Genomic DNA, 21923 nt, shown 5'->3' with positions numbered 1-21923 from the left:
GACAGTGAGAAGATGAATAGTTTGACAGCGTTGTCCACTGAGTAAGGTCAATAAGAAGGAAACTTTAACAGTAAGCTCCTTCAAAGTCAGCGCGGAAGGTATAGGCTGCTTTCGAAAAAACTATAAGACCTTGCTAACATCCCATGTTGTCTGGTAACGCGGTAGAGCCGGGCGCAGTTCGAATACACCTTTCATAAAGTGCTAAACAATAGGTAGCTGTCCGAAAGTTACTTCACTATCACTTAACTGCAAAATAGAAGATAAAGCAAACCTCGCCGAGTTGATTGAGCGATTAGACAAACCCCAGTCAAACAGCGATGACAAAAAATCTAACGTCCTTGGTAAGGGAGAGCCTAATTCCGTGTTAGCCTAAAAAAGGCTCAGTCCAGCCTGTAGCTTGGTAGGCTTGCGGGCCTTGAAATCGACTGGAAGGATTTCCGTGGGTAACTTTATTTATTTTGCAAACTTGTAGCCTGAATATCTATCTAAGACAGAAACATGATTATCTTTATTATGTTAAGAACCTGATCATTCATTACAAGAGCAAAGAAAGTTTTCACTATATTATATCATATGAAATAGGATTCATACACTTTTAAATGTCATTAAAAGCCTATTGTTCATGTTTGCAAATGTCAAAAAACATTATTATTTGAATTATTTAAATTTAAGTTACACTTGTCTCTCTTACAACAGAAACAGGAACATTTTAATGGGACGTAATTCAGCAAAGTCTCACAAATTATAAAAACCATGCTGCATCTATTGTTTGCTTTAGTTAACTCAAAGTTGCACTATTTCAGACAAGCATTTACTGTGTTTTATGAAGGAAATGTTTGTTCATACTAAATTTCATTAAAGGTAAATGATGCTGCTGTCTCTTACAACAACAACAGGGCCCTTGGAATGGGATACCAGTTTGGGAGCCCACTCTTGGCCTAATTTAAAAAAGAAGGTAAGAGTCTCCAGCTCGCCGCCTGCTTCAGGGTAGCACAGAATGAAATAGGAATGCTTTATCCTAACTCTGGTTAAAACCAATATTTTACAAATTTCGTAGTGAAATGCCACGCTGCATACCTCATGATCTTCTGGGACTTTTATTGTTGTCTTCAGATTTCCTTCCTTGGTGTATATTTGAACCGCCGTACGATCGTCTGTTGGTATCATGATTTCATTCTGCTGGGAAATACTCAATGAAAATGCCAACCTCGAGTCGCGTTTAAACTTGTATTTCAATTGACACGTCTTGTCACAAACATACACATCAGGGTCATTGCCTTGGATGATGATAATATCATCGTCTTTGCATATCGTGATCCCAATAACACTGTCATCGTTAAAATACAATGTATGATTTGCTTTTACATTGTAATTCTCGTCCAATATCGTCAACATGAATACTTCAAGAGAACGTCTTCTCACCACGTAAACATTGTTATTCATATCAACAGCAAGCGGCGGTAAAATATTACCTGCAAATTCAGGTATTTCAACCCGTTTGATTTTTCCTGCCTCATTGATAATCATGATGTTGTCACTAAACCTAGTACCAGAGACAGTAAGAACATCCCCCTGACTGTTCACAGCAGATAAGGCAGGTATCATTTTTTCATCAAGAAACTGTTCGTTTGGAGGATAAGACAATTCCTCTTCCATAAACTTTCTTGTTGAAATTTCCTTCCAACTTCTTATTGGGTGAAAACTACGATCAGGAAGTTCAATCGTTGGCATGCAGGCGGACACTTCCAATGGACACTTCCTGCTGAATTTCCAGACATATTGAAACAACACATAGTTGATTAACATAACTGACTTGACGTTCTCCACTCGTTGAGTTTTATTCAACAACGATTTGACTCCACCATTCAAATACACCGAGAATATCTCTTGAATGGCTGGTAAGCTATGAAGCTTCTTCAAAAACAACAAACACCCAGTGATTGCGGTCTCAGGACTATCGAGATGTTCCAGTATTTCTGAAACTATTCGTAGCTTCGCAGCAAAAAGTCGATCTTCGATACTAAATGCCTCATTTCTGAAAGCAGTTGTTGCTGTCTTGCGCGCATCTTTGAATCTTTCCCTCGAAGTTTCAAACTCTCTGTACGAGTTGATTTTAAGCTTTTCCATGGCGGGAGGAAGCTCTATTGCTTGGTTTAAGATACCAGACTCAATAACGCTCGAAGGTTCACCTGGTTCGTCCTGAGTTTCGCTCGCTTTCTGCTCGGGATTTGATTTATCAAGAGAAACACTGAGTAACACAACTCCTTCTTCTAGAAAATCGTAACTGGCGAGTAAAGTTGATCTAGAAAGGCCATCGATTTTAGACTTGATATCATTTAATTCTCGTACGACAATCTTACGAATTTCTGCATCGGTTACATCGCCGTCTTTGAGTTTGTCTGCCGTCGAGTCTCTGACCTTATTCCATAATAAACCAACTGTTGAACTGAGAATACTTGTCACAATTGAAGACATGCCGAGTTTCTTTACTCCAAGCGATGCTAAACTTGACAAAACACAAGACAATATGTCAAAGCATATTCATTCTTGCGTTGAATTCCTCACAATCTTGTGGTATGTTCATCCAGTAATTTTACCATATGGAAATTTCCAGGCGGGAATCCCGCTAAGTTTCTTCACCTACAATATGTTAGTGCGGGCTTTTTGTACAAATATTCCTGTCACTTCATTCACAGAGTTTCTTACGATCATCTTAACACAATATTCTTTTCCATGATATCGAACTGGGATCAGAGAAAAGTGTATTTGAACGAGATCTACGTATCTTTACTAATGCTTGCAAAAATTTAAAGTGTTTTTATCGTATAAAGGACGTGGCGGGGATCCTGATGATTTGTGTCACGTACTTTCTTTCTTTCTTCGAGAAGTCTCCAGCCTAGTTCCCAGGGTTTAAAATATTCCTCATTTTAATAGAGCTATCAATTAAATTTTAAAGCAAAGTAAATCAGGTACAGACTGTTGCTGAAACAAGGCTTGACGTTCTCACTTGAAGAGTTGAAATCAAACTTTTCCATGATTATGAGTTGAAACAATCAATCACATATTTAGGAAAAAATGATCGATAAAAGTTATTTCAAGAGTGAATTCAACGCTTATTGTTTACTTGTCTGAGAATAAATTCTTTCCAATATGGGGGCGTTTGTCATGTCGAGAAAAGTGAGTGTCATGGAACCCAAGCAAAGCAATGAAAATGACTGGAAAAACGCATCAAGGATTACCTCAAGTTATTTTTTATTAGATTCACGAGAGTCTAAACAATTCAAGGTGGAGAATATTAACGCTCTTTCCGCCTGTTTGGCGAAGTTTTTTTTTTAATTTCTCACTGAGCACAAACGAATGATGACGTCTCGTAAATAACTACAGTAGTCCCCCTCTGACTCAAACTCGCTTAACTCGAACTCCTCACTAACTCGAACTAATCCAATTCCTCTTGGATTTGGTAATTTTCTTTATAGTAATTTACTCCGAAACAATAACAACTTAATCAGTGGGTAATTGTATATAGATGCTTATAAATTTTGAAAGATTTTGTGTAGTGCCACGGTCGTTATTGATCTAGCCTTTTTAGTTCATTTGGCATTCTTTCGATCTTTTTAATATTTTAAAACGTCGTCCACTCTCGGTGACAATTCATGTTGGTAGGCATGATATCCCTGGATGATTCGATTGCACTTTATACCTTACTGTATTAATAACTTATAATAAACGTAATCTGACACCAACTCCGGCTAACTCGAACCCTCGCAAACTCGAACAATTTTTCTTTCCCCTTGGGAGTTCGAGTTAGCGAAGATCTGAAGTACGTGACACAAATCATCAGGATCCCCGCTAGACCTTGATCATAATTCACTTTGTGACTTAAATACCTATTTTGGCAATGTGTGTACAGATATCAATTATGAAAATCCACAACCACAGGACATTAGTGATGACGTTGAAATTCCAACGGTTAATGAATGGCAAGTGTGGAATACTCTTAAACTTATTAAAAGAACAGCTATGGGTCCGGATTCGATACCGTATACAGTTTGGAAGGATCATGCTGAGCTATTAACTCCTGTAATGACGAAAGTTTGGAATCTGTCACTTAAAACACATACTTGGCCTGTCTCTTGGAAAAGATCTAATATCGATCCATTGGCAAAAGTTGAGTTACCAAAGGAGAATAATGATTATCGTGGTATTAATATAACACCTGTTATAGCAAGAGCTTTCGAAAAGATTGTGTGAGAGTGCACGCTAAAGATTGTATCGAACAGCATTTGAAGGCATCTCAGTTTGCCTATAGGAAGGGTGGTAGCTGTACTGATGCATTAGTTGCGGTTCAACATACTGTTAATCAATACCTTGATAACCCAGAATGTAAAGCTGTTCGTGTTTTTGCCATGGATTTTTAGTAAGGCCTTTGACAGCGTAAAACATAGTTTATTATCGGAGAAATTTAGGCGAATTGGTCTTAATCCATACGTATTCAACTGGTATCTTAGCTTCTTAAAAGATAGAGAACAAAGAGTTGTCAGCAATGGATTTGTTAGTGTCTGGACACGTGTGAATAAAGGAACTACTCAGGGTAGTGTGAGTGGCCCACAATTGTTCAACGTCTTTATTAATGATCTTGAGATATTATCGGCATCAAGTGTGGGTTGGTTAAATACGCGGATGATTCCACTATTATATCCCCAGTCTGGAAGAGAACGATGCTTCTGACGATATGGTTCAACAGTTTTTAGAGTGGTCAAGTCGCAATTGTATGAAGAGTAATCCTACTAAATGTAAAGAGTTGATTATTCGGAAGAAAAGCTGTACTGAAATATTTCCTGTGGTCGCTGGCATCCCGCAAACGCCATCTATCGTTTTGTTGGGAGTTACATTCCAAGAAGATAGCCGATTTACAATTCATGTTTATGAAAAGCTTAAAAAGGCCAATAAGTGCCTTTTCATCCTAAGATCACTGCGCAAAGAAGGCTATAATCAGAAAGAGATTGATCACTTATTTACCACCTTAGTTCTACCAAATATTACCTATGCTGTTTCAGTATATAGTGCTTCCAAACCCGAACTTGCAAAAATTGAATGCTTTTTGAGACGATGTCATAAACGTAAATATATTTCGAAAGAAATTAGTGTGCAAGAATTGCTGGAAAAGCAAGATAGAAAACTTTTTAGTAAGGTCAGGCAAATTGAACAGCACCCATTAAGAAACTTGTTGCCAAAGAAGAAAGTCAATAGATATGAACTAAGAAATAAATTTAGTAACTTTCCAAAGATTAACACAGATCGTTTTAAAAATTCTTATATCAATCGTCTCATTTTTAAATATAATCTAGTATTGTAAATTGTTTCATCTTGTAATCTCAAATGTAACATAAGATATGTATTTTTTATCTTGTGAAGAAATAAAGACATTTATTATTATTATTATTATTATCTACGAATAGAATGAATAGTTAAAACTTAAAAAGCTCTGTGTATAAGGACCCTCATTTGAAAACTGGTAACTTATCGACACGATCACATCTATCAAAAGACGAAAATCTCAACGGAGATCTCCGCAACCATGATAATGAAGACGAGAATGATGATTGATGTTCAGGGATGTTGATGTATAATTATGAATGGGTTGGTATGATTAAATATGATAATCTTGTGCATCGATGGATAACAATTGACAATCATGGACAGTGCTGGAAGCGATGTAGAGTGATGAAGTAATGACTATTCATAATAATGTTGGTGGTCATGAGATCACTCTTACCTGAGTCTGTAGTGTGGTCTCGACTGGGTCCAGTCTTCTTGGATTGTCTCGATCTTCTTTTTGTTTGTCAATAGCAGCGCTGGTTTTTATCACGAACCCAATGACAATATTTACCACGCGTAAAATCACAGTTATCTACAAGGAATGAAAGAGTTGTACATCATCAATTGAGTTAGCTCTCACCAGAATAATTGCTTATCAAAACCTTGGGAGTAAACTCGTGTTATACCAGAACATGGATAAAATAATTACAATACAACATTCGCTCTTCAAAATCAAAATCCCGCATGTCGAAAGACAGGCATCAGATGTAATCTAACAAAATTTAAGTGTGTGGAGTTTGTGAAGTTTTTCTCTGCAGAGAGTTTCGACTGTTTCTTGAGGTTGTTAACTCAGCCAAGAGTTTGAGCTCAGCTCAAATGAACGAACGAATGAATGAATAAACGAATGCAGTAAATATACCTGAGTTACACGAACTGTTGATATCACAATTGTTTATCTCTTCACACGCACTTGCAATAATTCACATCATTAGCAGAGGATGAATCTTAACCATTCCTGACTTGACGAATTGTGCAGTTGAAAATATGTTCATATCAGAGAGATGTCTGTATTGAAGAGGTGCATGTATTAAGACAGGTTTACATTTGCAATTGTTGCCTTCATCTTCTTCTTGTGATAGATGTAAACAAATAGATTTAGTTATGGTTGTTCAGATAAGAACACCTATACATCATTACATCATAACTATTCGCTCGTTCACATCAACCAAAAGACGAAAATCGCCACAAAAATCAGATGGTAATTGGACTTGTAAAAGTTGCATCAGAGAGGTGTTTGTGAATAGTGTATTGAAATGTTACGCTCAATAAACTATGAACCCGTCACTTATGGATACTTGCTGCTGAATTTCCAAACAGTCGTGTTTTTTCAGGAAAGTTCACTTGAAAGAGATGCCGAACATATCTATGTTATTGGAAATAAAAATCATTGTTTATTTGATTCATATCGAGAATCATTGGCATTGAATTTAAATCTTATCTCACATGACATACAATTGAAAATTAAACGAGACTTACCTGGAAGTTGAAATTTGATTTGGATTGTATGAGTCATCAGCCTGGAGTGTGAGAGTTGTACGAGGGAGAGTGGAGCGCATGCGTCAATCAGTCTTTAGAGCTTTACCGGACAAAGACCGCACGGACGTGATGAGTGTGAGAGTGGACTGCAACTGAGTAAGGAAATGGGAGAGAACAGGGGGGGATCGTGCAACTCTCACACTCCAGGCCAAATCAAACTTTAACTTCCAGGTAAGTCTCGTTTAATTTTCAATTCTATTTCGTCACCAACCTAAGTCATGTGACGTTGTACGAGATTTAAGAGCAATCAGTGAGGGCTTTGTCCAGCAGAGATACACAAACCACTCTAACTATAGCCAGCGTGATAAAACTAAGTGGAAAGGCATCTCGATGTATAGAGAAGTATATTATATATATAGTATATTATATATCCTAGGAACAATTCACGTTTGTATAACACTCTAACACCGAAGCGCCAAAATTAAATTCCTCCTCGCTCGGTTTATTATAAAACCGTTGAAATGTCTGTTCATTCGACCATCCTGCGGATAACATAATATCCTTAATGTTACAATTATTGGACGCTAAAAAGGATGTAGTTGCTGCTCGAACACTATGACCTTTAAATTTGCTAACATCTAAACCTACAGCTACCAAAACAGACTTTATCCATCGAGATATAGTATCTTTGGAAACAGGTCCATACGGTTTCACATAACTCATTAGATATTGCTTTCTATCATGGCCATTTTCATCATTTCTCTTGATATACTCTAAGAGATGAGTAACGACGCAAAGCTGAGGCTCAAATGGATATTTCAAAAACTCGAAGGGTTTGACATGAGTTCCGACACGTGTCTGTTTGAGAATCATGTTATCGACAGTGAGAAGATGAATAGTTTGACAGCGTTGTCCACTGAGTAAGGTCAATAAGAAGAAAACTTTAACAGTAAGATCCTTCAAAGTCAGCGCGGAAGGTATAGGCTGCTTTCGAAAAAACTATAAGACCTTGCTAACATCCCATGTTGTCTGGTAACGCGGTAGAGCCGGGTGCAGTTCGAACACACCTTTCATAAAGTGCTAAACAATAGGTAGCTGTCCGAAAGTGACTTCACTATCACTTAACTGCAAAATAGAAGATAAAGCAAACCTCGCCGAGTTGATTGAGCGATAGGACAAACCTGAGTCAAACAGCGATGACAGAAAATCTAACGTCCGTGGTAAGGGAGGGGAGATGATATCACAATGCCTTTTCATACAAAATTTTAACCATTTCTGCAGATTCACTTGGTACTGAGATTTAGTGCTGTCTCTCCAAGAGGATTCAATTATGTTAATGATCTTAACGAGTAGCCAGGTTGTTGCAGTTGTTGCCGCAGACATGACAAACCAAAAGTTTGAGCTTCTTGCAATGGGGATGAGTTGTTTCCGATGATTTCCGACCGAGGTTCAGTAGTTTGTGACTGGGTTGTAGGACCACAGGAGGTGGAACATGAAGAGAGGCTAGCAAAGGATACCAAGGCTGGGTGGGACAGTCGGGAATAACTAAAATTTCCTTGGCATGCTCCTGAATTATTTTCTTTACAGCCTGTAACAGACAAGTAAACGGCGGGAAACAATAAAATTTCAGGTCAATCCACGAAATAGAGAAAACATCAACGAACACCGCTCCAGGATCTGGCGGATAAGAGCAATATGTTAGGAACAGTTTTATATTTAAGTGTGATGCAAAAAGATCGATCTAAGTGTGAAAATTCAAGGTACTGAGCGTATTATGTAATGACAATGGTTTGGTTTCTATTCGTTATCCGGATTATGAAAGTTACGAGATTCTTTGCGTGTTAAGACATTCTGCGAACCAGAAATGTGAACAGCAGTAAGCCTAAGCCAAATGTTGTACTTTATACAAAATTCCCAGATTTCGCAGCACATAGGGCGGCAAATACGACTATGACAAGAACCCATGTTATTTATTACAGCTACTGCTGTGGTGTTATCTATCATGAGTTTTACATGCTTACACCACTTAAGAGTGGTGCTGAACAGTTTAAGGGCAAAAAATGCAGCCAAACATTCAATGTAGTTTATGTGATGGGTGCATTCATCTGGCAACCATCTTCCTCCTGAAGATGTATCGAGTTCACTAGGTTTCCCTGGGACACAATATTTACAAACTTGTTTGTAGCCTGAATATCTATCTAACAAAGAAACATGATTATCTTTATTATGTTAAGAACCTGATCATTTATTACAAGAACAAAGAAAGTTTTCACTAGATTATATCATATGAAATAGGATTCATACACTTTTAAATGTCATTAAAGCTTATTGTCCATGTTGGCAATTGTCAAAAAACATTATTATTTAAATTATTTAAATATAAGTTACACTTATTTGTCTCTCTTATAACAGAAACAGGAACACTTTAATGGGACGTAATTCAGCAAAGTCTCACAAATTATATAAACCATGCTGCATCTATTGTTTGCTTTAGTTAACTCAAAGTTGCACTATTTCTGACAAGTATTTACTGTGTTTTATGCAGGAAATGTTTGTTCATATTAAATCTCATTAAAGGTAAGTGATGCTTCTGCCTCTTACAGCAACAACATGACCCTTGGGATGGGATACCAGATAGGTATCACACTCATCATCATCTTTACAAAAGAAGGTAAGAGTCTCCAGCTCCCCGCCTGCTTCAGGGTAGCACAGAATGAAATAGGAATCTTTTTCCTTAACCCTGGTCAAAAGCAATATTTTACAAATTTCGTAGTGAAATGCCACGCTCCATACCTCATGATCTTCTGGGACTTTTATTGCTGTCTTCACATTTCCTTCCTTGGTGTATATTTGAACCGCCGTATCATCGTCTGTTGGTATCATGATTTCATTCTGCTGGGAAATACTCAATAAAAATGCCTCACTCGAGTCACGTTTAAACTTGTATTTCAATTGACCCGTCTTGTCACAAACATACACATGAGGGTCTTTGCGTTGGATGATGATAATATCATCGTCTTTGGATATCGCGATCTTAGCTAGAGTAAAATCCTTGAGAAAATCCAATGTATGATTTGCTTTTACATTGTAATTCTCGTCCAATATCGTCAACATGAATAAAACTTCACCTGAACGTTCTGTCACCGCGTAAACATTGTTATTCATATCAACAGCAAGCGCCACTAAAATATAACCTGCAAATTCAGGTATTTCAACCCGTTTGATTTTTCCTGCCTCATGGATAATCATGATGTGGTCACTAAACCCAGTACCAGGGACAGTAAGAACATCCCCCTGACTGTTCACAGCAGAGCGGTAGGGTCTTATTTTTTCATCAAGGAACTGTTCGTAGGGAGGATGAGGCAATTCCTTTCCCATAGACTTTCTTGTTGAAATTTCGTTCCAATTTCTTATTGGGTGAAAACTACGATCAGGAAGTTCAATCGTTGGCATGTCGGCAGACACTTCAAACGAATACTTGCTGCTGAATTTCCAAACATATTGAAACAACACATAGTTGATCAACATAACCGACTTGACGTTCTCCACTCGTTGAGTTTTATTCAACAACGATTTGACTCCACCGTTCAAATACACCCAGAATATCTCTTGAATGGCTGGTAAGCTATGAAGGGTCTCCAAAAACGTCAAACACCCAGTGATTGCGGTCTCAGGACTATCGACATGTTCCAGTATTTCTGAAACTATTCGTAGCTTCGCGGCAAAAATTCGATCTTCGATACTAAATGCCTCATTGCAGAAAGCAGTGGTTGCTTTCTCGCGCGCTTTCTTGAATCTTTCTCTCGCAGTTTCAAACTCTCTGTCCGAGTTGATTTTAAGCTTTTCCATGGCGCGAGGAAGCTCTATTGCTTGGTTTAAGATGCCAGACTGAATAACGCTCGAAGGTTCACCCAGTTCGTCCTGAGTTTCGCTCGCTTTCTGCTCGGGATTTGATTTATCAAGAGAAACACGGAGTAACTCTACTCCTTCTTTTAAAAAATTATAACTGGCGAGTAAAGTTGATCGGGAAAGGCCATCGATTTTAGACTTGATATCATTTAACTCGCGTACGACAATCTTTCGAATTTGTGCATCGGTTACATCGCCGTCTTTGAATTTGTCTGCCGTCGAGTCTCTGACCTTATTCCATAATAAACCAAGTGTTGAACTGAGAATACTTGTCACAATTGAAGACATACCGAGTTTTTTTTACTGAAGACACAAGCTATTACTTAATTTTGACTGAACACGAACACAGGATAAACACAAACTCGTGCACGAACAATTCTTGTGTAGATGTTGAGTGTTCCTGGTTGCTGCATCCAACTGATTCAAGGGTTGGTCAAGTTTACATTGTCAGAGTTTCTTTATCTAAACTATATTGGAACAGGATATTGCATTATGCAAATATTGCACAATATTTACACTTCATTCGCAAGGGAAGTTTTGTCCACAATCATCTGGGAATATTTATTTGTTTTCATCTTATTAAGATTAGGTGTGTTATCGCGTGTCTGATCACATGAGCCTAGATTTCTAACGGAAGATGGTATCGTTGCTATTGGAAACGAAACATCCGTTGTTCTGAGCTGTGTCACCGTCCGGTTTTCCGCGAAATACGAAAATGAAACAATTCGTTATAATGGTTAAAAATGCCGACCGAAATTAGGTTTAAAACTATAAGCTGGATTGCGCGTTGTTATATTTTAGCAGTGGCGGTTGTTGTAACTAGCAACTGAATTAGAGCTATTTTGTGCCCATGGTGGGTATAAATATTAACTTTTGATATTGTATGCACATTAAACTGATGATACAGCTGACTGTAACGATTTTGGGCTCTGGCAATAATGAATATCTTTGGCATCGCTGCAAATGGTTTTAATATAAAGAGGGACTAAAGAAACTGTAATAACAGGTGACCAAAGTGGGATGATAATTGATGTTCAGAGATAACAATTATTAATATGTATACACATTGGATGATAATAATGGACCACAACAAACAGCTATGTATGATAATCTATGATCGATGGATAACGGTGGACAATTATGGACAACGATGGATAACGATTATGACGAATGGAATAAAAGTGATAACTGTAGTGATGATTAACGAGAAATTGTGATGACAGATCACTTGTATTTCTTACCCGTTCTAGTAATATGATATTGATTGATACCAGTTTTTCTTTTTTCTGATGGTCCTTTGTGTTTGCCAACAGCATTTCATCCTTATTTACAGACCCACTGACAGTATTTCCAGCGTGAAATGACAGTTATCTACAAAGGTTGAAAGATTTGAGCACCATTAGTTGAGCAATCTCGCCTCTCACTCATCAAGTCTTGTGGGAAAACTGGTGTAATGCCAGAACAGAGATAAAATAATAACAGTTCACCGAACGTACCTTCACAAATTCTGCATCTTGACTGGCAGAGATCAGGTGTGATTAGGCCCAGGTTTAAGTGAGGTGATACATGATTTTCTGGTAATGTCAACCGTCTTTTGAAGTCAGCTTGAAGTTTTAACTCAGCCAAGAGTTCTCGTTTGTGCTTGGCTCGATTGAATGAACTCAATAAATGCACGCTTGTCCTTTTTAATAATTCGGGTCAATAACTGGGGATGAATTTCAACCTGTCTTGACTTGACGAATTGTGCAGTCATGTCAGAGAGATGTTTGTATTGGAGAGATGTCTGTATTACGACCAAGTTTTCTTCTTTTGATAGATGCAAACAAGTAGATAAGTTATGGACGTTCAGATAAGAGCACGCATACATCATTACGTCATTACTATTTCCTCGTTCACATCAATCAAAAGTTAAAATGTCTGTAGTGTAGAAATAGGGTGTTTGTAATAGAGATATGTTTGTATTAGAGAGATGTCTGCATTAGAGAGACGTTTGCATGTATTAGAGAAATGTCTGTATTAGAGAGATGTCTGTATCAGAGAGATGTCTGTATTAGAGATATGTTTGTGTTAGAGAGATGTCTGTATTAGAGAGATGTCTGTATTAGAGAGATGTCTCTATTAGAGAGATGTCTCTATTAGAGAGATGTCTGTATTAGAGAGATTTCTGTATTTGAGTGATGTCTGTATTAGAAATATGATACTCGTTTTGATATCAGTGCTAATATTAATAGATATCAATTATTTTTATTCGCTTCAAATAATCATTAAACGCAATAGTGGGCTATTTCTATTCAAAATTAAAATAAATATATATACAATACTACACGGTAAACTCTCTATAAGAATAGATTCGCATGCAAATCTTTTTCTTTCCAATCTTTGTGAGTTTTGTCATGCAACTTCCTACATACTAGTGGCTTAATCCTAAAATATTGGGAATGTTAAGATATAGATAGAATGAACATAAAACGTATCTTATTTCGTGAATTTATAAACATAATTCGTGAAATCTTTTCCGACACCAGACCAGCAGTCGTTAGAAGCACCATATTTGTCATATTCAATCATACTTCTTGCGCCCCAACACTCTCCATAAAACTGCACAGCAAAATACTAAATAACAACATAATCAATGCTTGTTCATTGAAAAATGGAAGCGAAATTTATATTAGGTTAACGCAATGCAGTATTATTACTGTAAATATGAGAGGAATTGGCTCAGAACATCCATGTTTTGGATGGTCCAGTTATAATTGACTTTATTGAGGCCTGAGACAAACATGAAAGCCTTGCACTGGTCTGGTATTTTATAAATACCTTGTATCCTTTGTCATAAGCAACACAGGCGCATTCTCTGACGGTCTTTTGCATGTCATACCAGTCTATTTTATCCCGGAGATTCGCAATCAAGTTTGGCAAAGCTCTTTTATAACGATCGTTAAAACATCCCAAGTGTTGTATACCTAAATATATACGAAGAGCTGTGTTTGACGTTTGCCTTGTGTGTTGATTTCAAGAACCGAACAATTGTCATTTGAACAAAGAGCTTTTGTAAAGCTCGTTTAAGTTAAGCTTGCTGTAACAAAGTATCTTTGTTTCAAAACATGAGCCCCTCTTTACTGTAGAAAGCTCACTTAAATATTTATCTTTGTTAATGGACACAAAAGCCATTGATGTTTACTTAATTTTATATTTAAAAAATTACAGCGAAAGTCGGTTGTTATCTGTTGTCCTAAATTCTGATCAATGGCCAGTCAACTCGGTTTAAATCGCATAGAACTCTTGTTGACGTTTGACCAAGCATTGACAGTTCATCAAAAAAATCCTTCATGTAGAAAAATTAATTTTTGTTTGCCAACTCGCATTCTCGTTGAATCAATGTTTCAAATGCAAAACCACTGTTAGCATTAAAAAATGATTCCAATTTCTACCATCGCGAGGATCATGTTTTATTGAATGATCAAGGCATTGTTGGTCTTATCAAAGGCCCTTCATCTATCCGAAGAACCAGTCGGGGTCCCTTAAGTAGTTTCAGAGTCAATCAAAGATGTACATTAATTTGAGGACCATCGATGAACTAAAATGATCATGTTTATCCCAGAGTGTAGCGACTTACCACAGGGCATTTCCTTGAAATGGATGTCATCCAAAGCCATGTCAGAATAAAAAGATCGGCCACGAATTGCCTCAAATTCCACCTAAATGAAAATTTGTGACGTAAGAATGTGAACAAGCAGTAGTTTTTCCACAGGAATAAAACCGTTTTAAGTAAACATTCGAAGATCAAAGATGCTTGGAAAGTATCGAATGATATTGGATGATTTTGGTCATTGCCTCACATTTGCTCCAAAATAAAACTGCTACCTGGGACTACAAGATTGAGTCTAAATTAACGGGGCGGTAGAACAAATTTACGTTTGGGCCATAAAGGCCCCCCCCAACCCTCCTGTGTCTCTGCTGATTTAGAATGGTGACCTGTTATTCCTATACCCTCATGCATGCACAAACTAATCAAAGCACTAATCCTACGAAGTTGCATCGATCGATGTATTTCAATACATGGACAATTTGAAGATTTTAAGAAAAGATTCTTATCAGCTTCATTTTCACAACAACTCTTTAACTGGACTGAAATGACTGTATACAAGTAAAAGCAGTTCAATTAGAGCATTTCTTTCGAAATCCGGTGTAAGGCATTGCAATACTTCCATGGATGGCCCAAAAGTAATGTTAAAGAGTAAAAAAATTATCAACTAAAATGAAAATATCATACAAACCTGGTAACTAGTCATAGACACGTTAGATATTTTTGCGCTACCTAATATCCATCTGTTTCCCTGATCACCTTTCTTATCCCATATTATCCTCTTAGAACCCATAGAGTCTTTAATGTACACGCTGAGTTCTCCCATTGAGCGGCCATACATGTGATAGTACCAGCAAATGCAACGACATTGCGAGGGTGGAAACTGTTTGCTTGTTAGGAGTGCTGTGTCGTTCTCCTTGGCAGGGAAGCTGGCCTCGGTAAAAATGTAATGGCCTGGAAATATGACGATAATGGTAATTATGGATAATGGTGGATACTCTTGGATAATAGTGGATAATCATGGATATTTGTGGGATAATAGTGGATAGTGAGGATCAGGTGCACCGATAAGTAACGACAGACAATAATGAATAATGTTTGATAATGATGGGTAACCATGGAAAGTGAGGGATAGAGATGGCCGATGAGTAGAGATCAATGATGATGATGTATCCCTGAAATTTCTTACCCGTGCCAGTAGTATGGTCTTGATTTGGACCAGTGCTCCCGGTTGGTGTTGATCCTTTATGTGCTTGCCAGAAGTAATCCATGTTTTTATAACGGGTCCAATGACAGTAACTACCGCGCGTAAAATCACAGTTATCTAAAAAGAAATAAAAGAATATTCCACCATTAGTTTAACGAGACTTCGCCTGAGCAGCTAAAACGCTCTTCAAACATGATGGGCAGGCAGAGACAAGATGTGGTCTAACCAAGCTGAAATGACCTTATCCAAAAAACAAACCTGGGTTGCATGTACTGTTGGCGTAGCAATCTTTTTCTTCTTTCCCAACCCCTGGGCAGTCTTTCCCGCCATGCATCGGGGCGGGATCTGAAAATTTTCTGGATCGACGACGCTTGCAATTTTCATCGCATTCTGTCCAAGAGGACCAGCGACCCCAATGACCAGGAGCTGAAACGAGGACGTTAATTAAACGTTTAACGAGGATAGACGAGCTCAGAGGTTGGCTGGAAGGCTATTGGCAACCTCGCAAGCTATCGTGGGCCGTGGATCGAAGGTAGAAAAGCCTGGCTTGCGGGTTAGGTCATTGCTTGCGTTCTAGTCAATGACTCATGCAATTATATCTAGTATGTGTCACTGGTTCTCCCATAAGCGTAGAGGCCCTGGGGGGGGGCCGGCGCTGGCGATCGTATTTTTACAAGATGAAGGTCCCCCCTATCATTGGAAATCAATTTTTGTACTCCCGTAAAAGATTTGTTTTGCCCCAAATGTGGCGGAATGACTCAGCATCACAGCACATGCCAACACTGGTCAACACAGTGTAGGATCAAGACATCGCCACGCAACACGACTTACACGAGTCACGACAGGGAAAGACAACGATCTCAGCCACTGATCTACGTATGTCACTCATATCCGATAAATTTAAGTGCTCGAAGCAAAGGACCTACCGTAACATTCCTCGTTCGTGCAATTCTGCCATTGAGATTCCACGCCATGCGACGATGCTCCAGGACAGTCCGCGTGGTTTGAAGAGAAACAATATCTTTGCCTTTTCTTAACACAATCTTTGCTGCAAGGTGAAAAACTGGACCACTCGCTAAACCCAGCGCCATTGACTATTTGAAAAGACGTGATATTCATTTAAGAAAGTTGAACTGCTCCTAAAAAGTTGTTATTGATCAAATAACATGGAGCAACAAGCTGTTAGTAACAAATTTTAATCTTGCAGCAACACTTAATTTTAATCTTGCAGAGATACACAAACCACTCTAACTATAGCCAGCGTGATAAAACCAAGTGGAAAGACATCTCGATATATAGAGAAGTATATTATATATATAGTATATTATATATCCTAGGAACAATTAACGTTTGTATAGCACTCTAACACCGAAGCGCCAAAATTAAATTCCTCCTCGCTTGGTTTATTATAAAACCGTTGAAATATCTGTTCATTCGACCATCCTGCGGATAACATAATATCCTTAATATTACAGTTATTCGACGCTAAAAAAGATGTAGTTGCTGCTCGAACACTATGACCTTTAAATTTGCTAACATCTAAACCTACAGCTACCAAAACAGACTTTATCCATCGAGATATAGTATCTTTGGAAACATGTCCATACGGTTTCACATAACTCAGTAGAAATTGCTTTGTATCATGGCTAATTTCATCAGTTCTCTTGATATACTCTAAGAGATGAGTAACGACGCAAAGCTGAGGCTCAAATGGATATTTAAAAACTCGAGGGGTTTGACATGAGTTCCGACACGTGTCTGTTTGACTTTCTCCATGACGTGGAAAGTGCACTTGTCCGCAACGAGAATCATGTTATCGACAGTGGGAAGATGAATAGTTTGACAGAGTTGTCGACTGAGTAAGGCCAATAAGAAGGAAACTTTAACTGTAAGCTCCTCCAAAGTCAGCGCGGAAGGTATAGGCTGCTTTCGAAAAAACTACTGATAAGACCTTGCTAACATCCCATGTTGTCTGGTAACGCGGTAGAGCTGGGCGCAGTTCGAATACACCTTTCAAAAAGTGCTAAACAATAGGTAGCTGTCCGAAAGTGACTTCACTATCACTTAACTGCAAAATAAAAGATAAAGCACACCTTGCCGAGTTGATTGAGCGATAAGACAAACCCGAGTCAAACAGCGATGACAGAAAATCTAACGTCCGTAGTAAGGGAGGGCCTAACTCCGTGTTAGAGGGAGTTAAAAAGAGGGAGGGCCTAAAAAAGGCTCAGTCCGCCCTGTAGCTTGGTAGGCTTGCGGGCCTTGAAATCGACTGGAAGGGTTTCCCTGGGAAACTGTATTTACAAACTTGTCAGTAGCCTGAATATCTAAGAGAGAAACATGATTATCTTTATTATGTTAAGAACCTGATCATTTATTACAAGACCAAAGAAAGTTTTCACTATATTATATCATAGGAAATAGGATTCATACTCTTTCAAATGTCACTAAAAGCTTATTAATAGTCCACGTTGGCAAATGTCAAAAAACATTATTTAAATTATTTAAAATAAGATACACTTGTCTCTCTTACAACAGAAACAGGAACACTTTAATGGGATGTAATTCAGCAAAGTCTCACAAATTATATAAACCATGCTGCATCTATTGTTTGCTTTAGTTAACTCAAAGTTGCACTATTTCAGACAAGTATTTACTGTGTTTTATGCAGGAAATGTTTGTTCATACTAATTCTCATTAAGGGTAAATAATGCTTCTCTCTCTTACAACAACAACAGGACCCTTGGGATGGGATACCAGTTTGGGAGTGACTCCAAAGAACAAATTTTCATCTTTATAACAGAAGGTAAGAGTCTCCAGCTCCCCGCCTGCTTCAGGGTAGCACAGAATGAAATAGGAATCTTTCTCATCAACTCTGGTAAAGACCAATATTTTACAAATTTCGTAGTGAAATGCGACGCTGCATACCTAATGATCTTCTGGGACTTTTATTGTTGTCTTCAGATTTCTTTCCTTGGTGTATATTTGAACCGCCTTATCATCGTCTGTTGGTATCATGATTTCATTCTGCTGGGAAATACTCAATGAAAATGCCAAACTCGAGTCGCGTTTAAACTTGTATTTCAATTGACACGTCTTGTCACAAACATACACATGAGGGTTATTGAAACCGGCTTCGTGTTGGATGATGATAATATCATCGTCTTTGCATATCGCGATCTTAATATCAAAGACACTTTCATCCACGAGAAAATTCAATGTATGATTTGCTTTTACATTGTAATTCTCGTCCAATATCGTCAACATGAATCCTTCACGTGAACGTCTTCTCACCACGTAAACATTGTTATTCATATCAACAGCAAGCGCCTTTAAAATATAACCTGCAAATTCAGGTGTTTCAACCCGTTTGATTTTTCCTGTCTCATGGATAATCATGATGTTGTCACGAGACCCAGTATCAGGGACAGTAAGAACATCCCCCTTACTGTTCACAGCAGATAAGTTGGGCATTATTTTTTCATCAAGGAACTGTTCGTAGTTAGGATAAAGCAATTCTTCTCCCATAGACTTTCTTGTTGAAATTTCCTTCCAATTTCTTATTGGGTGAAAACTACGATCAGGAAGTTCAATCCTTGGCATGCAGGCGGGCACTTCAAACGAATACTTGCTGCCGAATTTCCAAACATATTGAAACAACACATAGTTGATTAACATAACTGACTTGACGTTCTCCACTCGTTGAGTTTTATTCAACAACGATTTGACTCCACCGTTCAAATACACCAAGAATATCTCTTGAATGGCTGGTAAGCAATGAAGTTTCTTCAAAAACGACAAACACCCAGTGATTGCGGTCTCAGGACTATCGAGATGTTCCAGTATTTCTGAAACTATTCGTAGCTTCGCGGCAAAAATTCGATCATCAATACTAAATGCCTCATTACAGAAAGCAGTGGTTGCTGTCTTGCGCGCTTCCTCGAATCTTTTTCTCGCAGTTTCAAACTCTCTGTCCGAGTTGATTTTAAGCTTTTCCATGGCGCGATTGCTTGGTTTAAGATACCAGACTGAATAACGCTCGAAGGTTCACCTGGTTCGTCCTGAGTTTCGCTCGCTTTCTGCTCGGGATTTGATTTATCAAGAGAAGCACTGAGTAAATCAACTCCTTCTTCTAGAAAATTATAACTAGCGAGTAAAGTTGATCGGGAAAGGCCATCGATTTTAGACTTGATATCATTTAACTCTCGTACGACAATCTTACGAATTTCTGCATCGGTTACATCGCCGTCTTTGAATTTGTCTGCCGTCGAGTCTCTGACCTTATTCCATAATAAACCAATTGTTGAACTGAGAATACTTGTCACAATTGAAGACATACTGAGTTTTTTTACTGAAGCCAAAAATTAAGGTTAAATTTTGACCAAACACTGGTGAATATGCTCAAACACATTCAATCATATGATTCCTAACGATGTTTTTATCTACGTTCTTCCGGGAACTTCATCACATGAGAAACAGGCGAGATATGAAGGTTGTTCAAGTTTACATACAGTATAGAATTACCTTGTTTACATCGTCTACAATATATCTGGGAGCGATCTCGTATATAAATATCCCAGCTGTATTTCACTTTAGTCTTATGTCACTGCACGAGCCAAGTTTTATAGGAAAAGTTATAGACACGAGCGAGATGAAATCATTGCGTGTTCGTAGTTGAACAAAACACAATTTCAACAGAACTAAGTTAGGGCTACAGGTATTTAAAAAAATAGATAAATTAGGCATATAAAAGTTAACAATATATAGATACTTGACCTTACATTACCAAATTCATAAATTAGTCATGAAAAACCAACAACAATATTTGTGAAAAAATCTTGCAAGAAATTCGGACTAACAAACCGAAATCGCTTCTCTCGCCAGTACGCGTTTTTTCTCTCTGAAATTTCTTTGTTTAACCTCACGTAGACCAACTTAAACTCTTAAAATGCACGTGGGAGCGCAGAAAGTATGATCGGTTATATGCGCCTTAACGCTGTACGATAGTCTTTATTTATCGCTGAACTGCCAAACAAAACTAAAGATTAAAGAAATAGGATAGAAATCACTGCAATTATTTCTAAAATCAAACTTGGGCGATAAATCAAGAAAGGAAAAGCTTATATAAATGTTCTAGGAGAGCTTGTTGCGCATGTCCGTGAATGAATAATAGCAGAATATGATCTAGTAGTTTAAATGTAATTTAGATTTAATGAGAAAGACTGATAGAAATAGGTTTCATTCACGGTAACTAAAGCACAATTGAAGTTTAACAGGAAAGTTTGCGCAACACGCTGATAACCCGCACCTGCCCGACTCCTTCTCTTCCGCCTGCAACTCGCATTACAATAAGATTTGTCAAAGCTTATTACCACGCAATTGCAAGACGTTTGCTTCTTGGGAAAAAATGAATTATTTATATCGTATATTGTATAATTAAGGTTAACGACGATGATTATTTACTTGGTGGATAACAATAGACGATTTTGGATGCCGATGGACAATGATGGACAACGATATAGATAGATGGGGTAAGGATACCCCGAGTTATTGCACGGTGGTGATGATGAGAAATGGTGATGATGAATCACTCCTATTTCTTACCAGTGCAAGTTGTGTGGTCTTGATTGCTTCCAGTGTTACGGATTTGCGTTGGTCGTCGTTGAGGGAAGAAACTGTGGTACCTGTAAATATTGAAGTCAGTGTGACCAGATCTGGTAAATTTTCATGGATAACGATGGATCGTTACGTATAATTGAAGATGATAATCTTGTGCATCGATGGATAATGAAAGAGTTGTACATCATCAGTTGAGTTAGCTCTCACCAGAATAATTACTTATCAAAACCTTGCGAGTAAACTCGTGTTATACCAGAACATGGATAAAATAATTACAATACAACATTTGCTCTTCAAAATCAAAATCCAGCATGTCGAAAGACAGGCATCAGATGTAATTTAACAAAATTTAAGTGTGTGTAGTTTGTGAAGTTTTTCTCTGCAGAGAGTTTCGACTGTCTCTTGAGGTTGTTAACTCAGCCAAGAGTTTGAGCTCGGCTCAAATGAACAAACGAATGAATGAATAAACAAATGCAGTAAATATACCTGAGTTACACGAGCTGTTGATATCACAATTGTTTATCTTTTCACACGCACTTGCAATAATTCACATCATTAGCAGAGGATGAATCTTAACCATTCCTGACTTGACGAATTGTGCAGTTGAAAACATGTTCATATCAGAGAGATGTCTGTATTGAAGAGGTGCATGTATTAAGACGTTTACATTTGCAATTGTTGCTGGCATCTTCTTCTTTTGATAGATGTTAACGAGTAGATTTAGTTATGGTAGTTCAGATAAGAACATCT

General features: G+C 37.9%; 2 protein-coding genes across 20 annotated transcripts in view; one reads left to right on the top strand and one right to left on the bottom strand.

Moving 5' to 3' along the window:
• LOC114528740 (probable ATP-dependent RNA helicase DDX43) overlaps nucleotides 1-21923 on the bottom strand; it is a 192429-nt gene that overhangs the window by 91332 nt on the left and 79174 nt on the right. For 8 of the 19 annotated variants that reach the window (XM_028550430.1, XM_028550424.1, XM_028550440.1 and 5 more), the window contains 3 exons: nucleotides 21159-21238; nucleotides 6239-6384; nucleotides 5777-5911 (listed from right to left, as the gene is read on the bottom strand). The gene's annotated coding sequence lies outside the window, so the exon portion shown is untranslated. Of the gene's footprint in view, nucleotides 1-1077; nucleotides 1116-5776; nucleotides 5912-6238; nucleotides 6385-9648; nucleotides 9673-12005; nucleotides 12101-21158; nucleotides 21239-21659; nucleotides 21806-21923 lie in introns of those variants that run through there. The other 11 variants (XM_028550439.1, XM_028550425.1, XM_028550429.1 and 8 more) reach the window with 7 other exon arrangements.
• On the top strand, nucleotides 4754-5387 carry LOC114528745. The gene has a single exon (XM_028550457.1). The coding sequence runs from the start codon at nucleotides 4772-4774 to the stop codon at nucleotides 5354-5356; it is 585 nt and encodes a 194-aa protein (XP_028406258.1). The 5' UTR covers nucleotides 4754-4771; the 3' UTR covers nucleotides 5357-5387.

Source organism: Dendronephthya gigantea, unplaced genomic scaffold (genome assembly GCF_004324835.1).
Source record: "Dendronephthya gigantea isolate DGI-Jeju-01 unplaced genomic scaffold, DenGig_1.0 000051F, whole genome shotgun sequence".
Classification (NCBI taxonomy): domain Eukaryota; kingdom Metazoa; phylum Cnidaria; class Anthozoa; order Malacalcyonacea; family Nephtheidae; genus Dendronephthya; species Dendronephthya gigantea.
The sequence above is the reverse complement of the archived record's forward strand: the minus strand, read 5'-3'. Positions and strand labels throughout refer to the sequence as shown.

Coding starts and splice junctions, on each gene's coding strand:
- LOC114528745 (XM_028550457.1), top strand. CDS start 4,772: ATGAAGAGTAATCCTACTAAATGTAAAGAGTTGATTATTCGGAAGAAA.